Source organism: Protopterus annectens, chromosome 15.part0 (genome assembly GCF_019279795.1).
Source record: "Protopterus annectens isolate FY-2018-M chromosome 15.part0, PAN1.0, whole genome shotgun sequence".
Taxonomy (NCBI): Eukaryota; Metazoa; Chordata; order Ceratodontiformes; family Protopteridae; genus Protopterus; species Protopterus annectens.
In genome coordinates, this window is record NC_056749.1 from 137,671,614 (window position 1) to 137,684,179 (window position 12,566).

Below are 12,566 nucleotides of genomic sequence, written 5' to 3' on the forward strand. Positions count from 1 at the left end.
TGTGCCATTTGGCTACAGCCCCTGTGATTCTAGCTTTGACCTCTTTTCTCTTATTTCCCTTCTGTTCTACCACCCCTCCCAGATACTTAGAGCTGCTAACCTGTTCCGCCATTTTCCCTTTTATCTCAGTATCTCCTGATTTTTCCCCATTTGCTGCCATTACAGCTGTCTTATCTGTATTCAGTTTCATCCCATGTGTGTTCACTTTTGCATTTTGTTCCCCCTATCCCTTTGCTGAAGTTCTTGTTTAGAGCTTGTATGTAATGCCGCATGATTTGCATACAACAGCTTTGTTGATATGTCGCCACTAACCTGTTTGCCAGTGTTGTCCATCACCAGTATTAACAGTGGGCTCAGAGTTGAACCTTGATGCACATCTACTCCCTCACTGGGAATCCCTCTGTGAAACTAAACACTGTTTGTACTTGTCATTGTGTCCTCATACATAGCCTGCACTAATCGTACCAAAGTTTCTGGGAGTTTGAACCATCAAAACAAAAGCCCAAATCAGCTTTGTTTAAACTTTGTCATGTGCTTTCTCCAAGAACTGGCATGCCCAGTTGTACTCTTTCCTCATTACTAGCTTCTCACCTCTTTGTCTGTCTGCACACATTGGGTGGGTTGTATAGCATCCTGATCTGAATCCACACTGCTTATCTGCCATCTTACGTTTTGCTACTCTGTGCATTCGTCAGTCACCCTTTCCAGAAAGTTTCATGCAGTGTGACAGAAGTTTGATGCCTCTGCGCTGTCTACATTTGTGCATGTACTTGTTCTCAAACACTGACACTAGTGTGCTTGTTTTCCAGGCATCTGGGATACACCTCTATCTCCATACTGTTATGAATACCGTCTGGCGCCATTTCTCCACTAACTCACGCAACATGATCATATCTGCAGTCATCTCATCTGAACGTGCTACGTTCCATGACTATATTTTCCTTAGTGCTGTTCGTTCTTCTGGGGGTGGTTCCTCATCTTTAGTTGTAGACTGTCTGAGGCAATACAACTTTTGTGGGACTTCCCTCATTCAGAAGTTTCAGAAGTACTCCCTCCGTCTGCCTCTCTCTTATGGACTGGTGAGCAGGTTGTTGCTGGCATCCCTTATGAAGAGTGTCTGAGTATCTTATCTTTCAGTCTTTCCTTGCATCCTGATAGTTTGTGTGCTATCTACTGAGTCACTTTATAGAAGCTGGTAGAGTGCCTGTGATGCCTTGTTCTTTGGTATTGCAACTGTTCTCTAAGCCTCTTTGTTAGCCAGACATTATTCCTTCTAGCTGTGCCACAGCATGCAGTCTGTGATCCATGTTCTATCTAGAAGGTACTGTGTGCCACTGTTGATGCTTAAAGTGGATTGTCTGTACAGCTCTCCCTAATAGGCACCATCTAGAGTCTGTGCTGCTGTCCACAACTCTACTCTTTGGTGAGTTTGAGGCGGATACACCCAGTTTTTGGGAGGTGGAAGGAGCTCTACAGAGACCCAGGCAGGACATGCAAACTCCGCATAGGCATTTGCCAGAGGTCAGGATCAAATCTTTTGCATGGGAGGCAAAAACCTTAAACAATATCTCAGCTGTGCCCCCTTTTGAAACTACTGGCACTACTATATACAAAATGGGGTTGCTCACCTGCAATATTAAAAATCATTCTTCAAACTTTAATATATTCCAGTTATTTTTAATTGGCAAATGACCTGCAAACCACAGTTATACTGTAAAAACTAATATTCTTTCAAAGTTATTGTTAACATGGAAGTCAGTCCCTATAGAATGCGCAGTTTCATCCCTTAAACCAGCAAATATTTAACTCCTATAGCTGTAAGACTTAATTACTAATGGTATAAATCATCTTGGAAGTATCCTCTGTCGAAGAACATATGCTCTAGCTTTTCCTTTTCAAATATAGTCTTCCTATATGTCACCTGGGCTAATTTAATGAACTCTCTCTTAACCAAGGTCTTCAGTATGTGTTAATGAAGGTAGGTTTTCTGTATATGTTTGATGTGAAACCCCCTCCATCACTGATTAACCTCATTATAACCAAATGCAAGTGTTAAAAACTGTGTAGTATTGCTATAACTTGGGGAAATCCTGTGCAGCTTCCTCTGAACTGTTCCACAGGGCAAAAATATCAACCACAAACCTCAGATATAACTTAAAATGAAGGTAGTAATTGGATGAGAAAATGTCTTTCTTCTCCCTACTCCACATTACTAATTTTTCTTAACTCCATTTCTATTTATTCACTGCAAACTGTTCTTGCACACTAGCATGACTATCCTGTTTTTTTGTTTGACCTTCTGTGCACCAGTTAACTGTGACAGAAGCAAAATAATTCTCCTCTGTTAGGCCATCATATTTTAATGTAATTGCAACAGCTTATCACCAGTGAAGAGGCTAAGTTCCAGTCTGTAACACTGAAAATGGCACGGTATCACAGCTGTTAGATGTTTGATACTCTTTTTTAAAAAAAAAAAAAAAAAAAAAAAAAAGGTTCTTTAAATCTTTGACGGTACATACTACTCTGCAGCACTCTGTAATCTAATTCACTGCTTCTTTGATCTTTCAGGTGCTGTAAATGACATGGCAACGCATCCTGGTTATTATAATGAATTGGTAGAGGAATCAATGGGCACTTGTAGTCTGGCTACAGATGAAATTGAACGAGATTTACGTCGATCTTTGCCAGAGCATCCAGCTTTCCAGAGTGATACAGGCATCTCAGCTTTAAGAAGAGTTCTTACAGCCTATGCCTATAGGAATCCCAAAATAGGGTACTGCCAGGTAGGAAGTTATAAGTTGACATTTCTTACATTGTATTCAGAACAGTATTGTATAGAGTTGCAGTCCTTTTCAGTGTATTGGGTAATAATGCCACCTGCTGGAGAAAGCTGAAACTTGCAGAAACATATATAACAAGGTGTTTGTATCAGACAGGCATGTGTGTGTGAACTTTCAGCAGTTCTGTAGCTCAGACTAGACAGCCATATATCATTCTGATCTAAACTTCCTGAAAAAAAAAAACTTTGCAACCTTTTAAAAGTATGATTTAATTGTAGCATGAAAGTGACATTTTATTCCATTTACATCTAGTAAATTGCAATAAATTGTGTGTGGTTTCTGTTGTTTTTTCCCTGCTTTTTTACTGTTTGTTCCCTGAATTTTAAGTTACAGATGCTATTTATTTTTTCACGGTTTACACTGCATTTCAAGTGGCTTCTGCGATACATTAATCAGGGTTGCTGCATTTATTTGCTGTGTTTTAGCCCGTTTTCAAAGTCACAGCAAACAGCCAGTTTTATCTAGATATATATGAGTTTGTGTAGAGGTTGCAGTGGTGTTTCTATTTTTTCTAGGGAAGATAAAAACTACTGGTTAGAGCTTAAGCTGTTTCTCTTTTATTTATCTTATTTATTCTTTGTTGATTGGGTAAGTCCCACTAGGCTGGTAGTTATTTTTTTCATGGGAGACTTGAGGTGGCATTGATACTTTTAGGGGACATTTGGCCAGGGAATCAGGGACTTTCCCTTATTTTTTTTTCATAGGTGCCATAGGATCTTTTACATATACCTGAGCTACCAACAACTCAAGAAGATGGGGCCTTGGTTTAACATCTCATTTAAAGGATGATAAGGAGTGCAACCACCCCCCCTTATGCTGCACTGCAGTGTCAGCAATCCATCTACCTGGTTTGGGAGTAGAAACCATAGCCTTCTGCACCAAAGGCAGCTGTAATACTTGCTGTGCCACTGACAATGCTGTTTCTTTTAGGTTCATAGATTAGTACTAAACAAGCTGCTTTCATGAGCCATTTTAAACATAGCCAGTTACCCATATGAGAATCAAATCCTGCATCTTGTGTCTGTAAGATAAACACCTTAACCATTATGGCAAGCTTTTATTTTCCCACTTTATTTTATAGTGCACGTAACCGCACTTAGCTCAGCAGAATTGAAATGTGCACTCCATAGACACAGGCAGTTTCAATTGTAACTTTTTGTAATATAACAACCCACCCAAATCTGATCAATAAATAGGCTGTTACTACATTCAGGTGCAGCAAGCTACGGGTAGATGCATAACATCCAGAGCCAAGCATGTAGCTTCATAAAAGTAGCTAGTAGCAACAGTACATTGTGCAGCTTAGCCCAAAGCCACCACAAATAAGCACTACTGTTTGTTACACAATGTTTTTGAGCTTTACCTAACCAAGTAACATTTAAACCCAAGTTAGGCATTTACCTAATTAGACATTCATATGTTACTACACTAATTACTCCTTAATCAATAACTATTTCAGTAGAACATAAATCTCTGTTTTATTCATGCTGTCCATATCTTTGTAAATCAAACCAAGTTTTACTTGACAGTGAACAAACTGGAAAAGCAACCTACTTTTTCCCCTCTGTTGCCATCTTAATTGCATTAGGTAACATAAAGCAGTGCAGCAACTGCTTTTTGCTCACAGGTAATGAAACTCTTATTGAACATAAATAACTCTGCTTGTAAGAGTTGCAAATATTTAAGAGATATGGAGTCCTCAGTTTCACCAAAAAACAAACCATCTGTAACTGAGGATTAAACACACCCTACCAGCTAAGAACAGGCAGTCCTACAAAATCTCAAACTTTAATGTATGTTAACATCCTCCCATTGCACTGTATATATTTTGCTTAAGGTTATATGCATGCCATCAAGCTGCTCCCCCCCTTCTATTTTCTATGGTCCCCACCTAGTTGCTGTACCCCACCACTAACATCCTACTGATTTTTCCCTCACCATCTTTCTTCTTTTTCCCAAACAGTTAGTAGTTCCACATGGCTTTAAATCTGATTAGTTTACAGTGAAACAATAAACCCTATCCTCTGCTATGGTCACTGCACCAACTAGACTCTGATAGTAAAAACCAGTACTTACAGACTTGTAGATTATATTTTGTTCCTGCTGTCTGCTACAGTCTGGTGTAGCCCGCTCCATTCACCCTCGCTCTGTTCGAGCTTACTCAGCTCCCCTACACTACCCCAGATTCCACCCACCAACCATAAAGTTAAAATTACACACACGACTCACACCACTTAAATTCATCTAGTCAGAACCCCATAGCACATAAGCCCACACCCACCTACTAAACACACCTTCAACTCTATCCGCTCTATATTTCTCTCCCCTACATCCTCCTCCTTTTACACCTCTTCTAACTGTCAGCAAGTAATCTACCACATCTTGTTATCTCTAAACTCTACTTATCATAGATGCTGTCATATACAACCAGTATCTCAACTCTCACCATCTGTTACATCCTATATACAGTTTACCTGTCACCATCCTATTCTCCACTGTGCTTCTCCTTCACATACCCCTGCTAATACTTCTCTTCCTGGCCTCTTTTTTAAAAGTCCTGTCAAAACCACCCTTTTACAGTCTGTACCTCACCTATCATCTCGTTTCCTGTTCCATCATATAATAAAGGCCAACTCTACCATATGGCACCAAACTTAAGTAATACCACCAAAAATAGCTTTATTTTCATATAGATATTCACAACAATATACTTCAGCCCAAACACTCCATAAATACACTAAACTAACATACAAATATCCAACCCCTCCCTCATAGTTAAAACCAAACGTAAAACTGAGTGGAGATGTCCACCCTAACCTAGATCCCAGTATTAATACGCTCAGGGCAAACGTAACACATTTTCAAAATGTGAAGATTACCACTAACCCAGCCCACAATACATCAAACCTCCTACTTCTAAATATGAACCTCAGGAGTCTTGCGAATAAAATACAAGAATTCCATGCATCCCTTTCCTCTACTCTAGAGATGTATCTGTTTTAACAGAACCCTGGCTAAAACCAGAGTTAAGTAATGATGAAATACTACCCTAGGGTTACAATATTCATAGGCTAGACAGACCAAACAAAAGTGGAAGAGGCATAGCTATCATTCTGAAAACACTCCAAAAGTTGAACTGCTAGACCCAAGTCCACCAGTGCTCAATACAGAGATGCTATTTACTAGACTTGAAACAAAACCCAACAAATTTGTAACAACTATTGCAGTTTACATCCCACCTGCAAACAACCCTAACATAACTGAGGACTTCCTGCACTCGCTGTCCTTACTCTTTTCTCAGGAAACAATAGTTGTGGGTGACTTAAACACTGACTGGCTAACCTATACCTCAGACACTCCCTTAAATTTCATGAATATGTATAGATTCTCCCAGATGTTGCAGCCCCCAACCAGAATAGGTAAAAAAAAAATGGTAGACAGTCAATATTAGATGCAATCTTAGCAGACTATCCCTAGTTAAGCACTCAAGCTGCCTTCCTGATAGTATTAGTGACCACTCACTCACCTACTTAATAAGACAAATATCTGCATTCCTCCAAAAGCATTATATATAGACAAATTAGTAACCAATAGAATTTCTCACCTCAGACCTTCATGTCAGCCATGCAACAATGCGACTGGACTCCAGTATCAATTAACACTTTCACTAGACACAGCCATATCATATTTTAATAACACATTCTTAAATATAGTGAACAGCCACGCACCCTTAGAACTATTAAAGTAAAAACAAACTATTCTCCTGGCAATACCAAGAAACCAAGCTACTACTTAGAACTACGGATGAAGCTTGGGCTCATTATCAGTCCAGTAAAAAAACAGGCCACCCGAGACTCTTAACAGCAACTCAGAAATAAAGCTGAGAGACAGATTTAAAATGTCAAAAAGACCTACTACATTGCAACCCAAAAAATACCAAAACAACCCCAAAAAATGTTGTGCCACTATAAATCCACTATTGCAACCTGGTCACACTTCGACTCTGACTCCTTCCCAGTACAAATGCTTCAGACAGTATTGTCACACAGTTCAACACTTACTTCACAAGCTATATTTTAAACCTAACCAAAACTCCCTGCAACACACCTCTAACTCTTCTTCTTCTTCTTCTTTCGGCTTTTTCCCGGTTAGGGGTCGCCACAGCGGATCACCTTGTCCGCACATTGATTGGCAGTGGAGTTTTACAGTGTCGAGTTGCCAGCCTGGCGCCCAACCTTCCACAGAAGGCACACTCACACGCACACCTAGGGCCAATTTAGAGTGTCCAATCCACCTGCAGCATGTCTTTGGGATGTGGGAGGAAACCGGAGTACCCAGAGGAAACCCACGCGACCACAGGGAGGACATGCAGACTCCGCACAGAAGGCACCCCAGCCAAGGATCGAACCAGAGAACCTGTTGCTGTGAGGCGGCAATGCTAACCACTGCACCACCGTGGCCGCCCCTGCAACACACCTCTAACAATTCCCTTAAATTCTAACACAGCTTGTAATACCTTCTCCTTCACCCTCATTAAAAACAGCACCATGAAAAAGATGCTATTTAAGCTTAAACCCACTTCCCTTGCTGCTTATAGTCTACCCTCTGAAGAGCTTAAGATAGCCGCCAGCACAATAGCCTACCCAGTCTCCATTTTGATCAATCACTCCATAATTGAACAGTATGATTCTAAAATTTAGAAGATGTCTTATATCATTCCACTTCATAAAGGAGGAGCCTGTACAGACATATCTAATTATAGATCAATTGCTATTTTATCTCCTCTGTCTAAAATTCTAGAAAAATGTATCCCTTTCCAGCTCGTAAACTACCTGTTATCTAGTAGCCTTCTCAGTAATCCCCAACATGGCTTCCAACCCAGTCACAGTATCACTAAAGCTCTTCTAATTTTCATTAACACCATTAACCAACTCAGAAATAATGGTTGGTTAGTCTTCTTAATATTCGTGGACATACATACATACATATAAATGTTTCAAGCACGGGCATTAAAGCCCTTCTAGCTTGCCAATATGCCAAAATACCTGTTCCCATAATAAATGCCCAGGCTGTTCTTAAAAAATATCTAAACTAGTACTTGCTTTAATGTAATTTGGTAGTCTGTTCCAAGCATCGGCTACTCTGTCAGAGAAACAATTAGTACACTTCTCATTCCTATTGAATCTTCTGCATAGGTTATCTGATGATTCTCTACTACTTTTTGACAACCCCCAACATTCCCAGAGGTGGTTGTCCCTAAATGCCTTGTATACCTGAATAATATTTCCTCTTAAATATCTGTAAGAGACACTGTACAAGTTCAGATAGTTTAGTCTTTCATAATAACTTAGATTTTCACAGCAATGGATGCCCTTAGTATATTTCCGCTGAACTCTTTCCAGTTTATTCATGCTGTTTTCCTATAGGGTTTCCATATTGTTATTTCATACTCAAGTTTGGGTCTAATGTAACTAACAGACAATGACTTCATAATGTTTGATTACCTAGACTTTATAAATCTTTTTATACAACCTATAGTTCTATAACTATCATTAGCCAATTATTTGATATGATTAGAAAAACTCATAGCTGAATCTACCCAGGTCCTTAAATGAGTGTACATTTTCAGTCACTGTGCTGTATTAAATATTCACCTTTCAGTTTGTCTCCCAAATCTCATATGCTTAGTTTTTGATGTATTTATCAACATATTATTCTCCTGTGCCCAAATGGTCAATTTAGTCAAATTATTTTGCAGACGTGCCTTGCAATCAGTTAACTTACTTTCAGGTCGTCGGCATATAGACTGTAGAACACCTCAGATGAAAAAGTAAGGTCTGAACGATACAATCTAATCAAGTAAGGGCCTAGTACAGAGCCCTGTGGGACACCTTGACTGCAACCAAGGATTTCACCTGTCCAGTTGGTGTGTGATACTTGCCATGTCCTATTTGTAAGCCATGCAGCTATCCATCTTTTAACAGTACATCAATACCTAGTTGTACTAATATATTGATCAGTGTTTTGTGCATGACCCTGTCAAATGCTGAAGTTAAATGTATATAAATCACATCACAGCACAATTTTTCATTCATAGCTGTTATTATATTGTTATAGCACATCATGTTATAGGTGGCAATAGATCTATTTTCAACATGTGCATGCTGATATATGGTTTCAAGTCCCTACCTGTCCAGTTCTGACTAACTTATCCAGTATTACCTTCTCCATTATTTTTCCACAACATGAAAGTAGATTTAAGGGTCTATATGACTCTGGGTTTGTCCTGCTCCCCTTTCCCTTAAAGATAGGTTTAATAAGTATGTCTGCAATCTTGAGGAATCTCCCCATATTTATATGACCTAGCGAATAATAGATGTAATGGCAGTGTAAGTTCTTGCTTAAGTGTTTGACACCTCGCTTCAAAAATTACTTAATGAGCTTCTATCTCTTAAACTAAGCAATTCTGCTCTTACATGGTTTCACAACTACTTTAACAGACTGAGAACAAGCTGTAAAATGACAGTGAACTCTCATGACTGTTCATGTTACATTAGGAGGACCACGAGGTTCTATTTTGTGGTCCACAGTGAACTCTCCGGACTGTTCCTGTTACATTAGGAGGACCACGAGGTTCTATTTTGTGGTCCACAGTGAACTCTCCGGACTGTTCCTGTTACATTAGGAGGACCACAAGGTTCTGTTTTGTGGTCCACTCCTATTTAGCATATTTACCAACAAAATTTATACTGCTACCACACTCATACAATATGCATATGACTCCACACTCATCTGTGCAAGTCCCCTCACTCTTGAAACTACAAGAAAAGACCCAGCTTTCTTTTACAGGACTAGAGTCATGGCTCTCTGACTCCCAGTTAATTCTAAATCCTAAAATAACTAAACTCATGATTTTCTCTAACAAAACCCAAGACCTACAAAACCTCCCTTCAAAATATATTCTTCTGATAATATACTAAGATAGAGCCTCTACCACACACTAAACTACACGGCGTCACAGTAGACAAAAACATGAAATTTGACAAGCATCTGTCTAAAACCATAAAATGTTCACATTATTAGGTTCTGTATGCATAATTAAACCATACTTTACTGACGCTGCAAGACAACCTATTGCCAGAACTCATCTACTTTCTACCTTTCTCTATGCCTGTGCCACTTTCACCATCCTGAAAAAAATGATCTATCAAAACTAGAAGCCTGTTATAATAAGATCGCCAAATATGCCAGTAATTCCCCATATAGATCCCATCACTGTAATGCATTATGCCAACTAAACTGGCTTGAATTATCCAATCTCCTAACATACACTCAACTAACAATGGCCCATGCCGTAATATACAAACCAGAAAAATGCCCAGCACTCTGTAATCTACTTCAACTGCAAACTAACAGAAGACAACTGAGATCTTCTGACAAATTTCTATTACAAGTCACAAAAGCTAACCACTATTGTGGAGATTCTCTTTACTGTAATAAAACTCCAGAACTTGGAACCTGACCTCACAGAACATTGTAACCATTCCAAATCCCTCACAATTCAAAATGCTCCTCAGAACACATCTATCTAACTCTTGGCTAGGCACCTGTCTAACTCTAGGTTAAGTGAAGGTTCCACTCTACAAGACCTTACCCTTGTATATATTCACTAATAAATTTACTTGTAAATGTTACATGTGATGTTGTCAATCTTCATCTGTTCTTGACTGATGGGTTATGGTTCCGATCCTCAGAACCAATCCATAGCTCATGCCAGCCAAAAAACTATAGAGTTATTAGTTTACCCATAATGCCCCTCTCAGTATTACCTCAGATCTCTCGTCGCTTTTATAGAAAAGACGCAGACTCTGCCTTGCAGCGAAGTACATTTTACAATTTTATTACAATTTTTCTAACTTTTCCTAATTTTTTGTCTTCCTCAATGATATCTGAACCTTGTCTACCCCTTTCTTTTTGCGAGAGTCTTCATTTACTTTAACCTGTACCCTTGGATACTTCTTGCCTACCATAGTTGGTAGCTTTCGCCTCTCTTTCCCTTACCGTTTGGTAATCTCATCAGTCGTTGGTAGGATTATTTCTATTTTGTAACTGAGTGAGTGTGTCTTTCCCAATCTTCTCTCTTCTGGTTATAATGACAGATAAATGAGCATCAGCTACTAGTTTTAAACAGTGCCAAGGCGGTAAATGCCAAACTCAGATGGTCATGACAAATTTGTATGTTGCTTCGGGGTTTCTCATCTTGATCTAGAGCTCTCTGTCTGTCAGGCCTTCAGTAATAGAGCCCTGGTGGAATGTAGAAATAAATTAATCCTTAAAGGGCTTTCTTAAGGCCCCTTTTGAGGAAACTTTGTCCAAGGCCAACCAGTCTCCTAAGGCCTCTGGCATAAAATCTGCTTGTTTGGTGCCAACGTCTCCATCGGCACCAGCATCTAAAAAACATATACACCCTTCAGCTGGTTCCTCTTCAGAATTGACATCTAAGGTTCCAAAAATTTCGGAATGCACCTAGTCCTTGGCACTGACCTCTATCTCTGTTCCATCGCCACCGACTGATGGTCTGATTAAGTTGGACCATAAACTATCTAAACCCCCAGAAATCAACGTATCACATTTCAAACACTTCAGGAGCATAAAGCTCATCATATTCTTTGACATCTCGAAATTCCTCAGCTGATCTATTTGCTAAGAAGTTTTATACTTAAATGTTTAGAATTGGCAGTCCCCATGTAGCTCCAAATATAATGGAATATTTAAAAGAATCTCCGTGGGGTTTCTCCCATGTCCAAAAACATAATGAGTGTTTCCATCTCTAACTCACCAATGAATGGAGCTGGGCAGCAGCACAGGCTCTACATGGCGCCCTATGGGGGAAGAGTTGTACAGACCAACACACAGCCCTTAAGACTAAACAACACACCTGATACACTTGTAATAGGGGACTCTATCGTCAGGCACACTGACGTCCTGCTCACCAGGCTGAACAAGGAGAGGGTCACGGTGAGCAGCCTGTCGGGCGCTAGGATCCGCCACATAACACAAGCACTCAGGTCACTCCAAGGCAAGTACAAATATGACTCAGTCATTGTCCATGCTGGTGTGAATGACCTGAGACGTACCTCCCTGGACTACATGAAAAGAGACATAGAGGAGCTCTCTGAGCATGTAGCCCAGGCCGGTATGACCCTGACCTTGAGTAGCATCTTACCCTCACCAAGAATGATGCCACAATATGAAGACAAGATGATCAATTTCAACAATTGGATTAAGTACTGGTGTCATTCAAAGGGGATCCAATGCCTGTCAGCTTGGGATGATATGCTCGACAAGCCACGATGCTTCGCTAGGGACGGCTTGCACCTGTCACCCATGGGCTTTCGGGTATTGGCAAAGGCTCTTGCTACCCCCATAGTGCCTTTTTCAGGCAAGGCTCAAAAGACAAACCCACCTCCATAGGTATCACAAGGGATAAGAAACTAAGAGTAATGCTACTCAACGCCAGAAGTCTAAACCTCAAGAGGCACGCACTCGAAACTCTCCTTAGCATGGAGAACATCGATATCTGTGCAGTAACAGAAACCTGGTTCAGGGCTCCCGAGAGCACCCCAGCACTACCAGGTCATACCTCATACCATGCTTTTTGGCCCCAAAACTTGGACCGAACCACAAAAGGAGGGGGAGTATCGATATTCATCAAAGATACCCACA

The 12,566-nt window shown here is 40.1% G+C and overlaps 1 protein-coding gene across 1 annotated transcript in view; it reads left to right on the forward strand.

Annotated features, from left to right (window-relative positions):
- Positions 1 to 12,566, forward strand: part of TBC1D8B (TBC1 domain family member 8B) — a gene marked incomplete in the record, with an annotated part of 1,684,663 nt that overhangs the window by 1,192,175 nt on the left and 479,922 nt on the right. Inside the window, 1 exon segment of the mRNA XM_044057627.1 lies at positions 2,569 to 2,783. Within this exon segment, the coding sequence (XP_043913562.1) occupies positions 2,569 to 2,783 (215 nt within the window).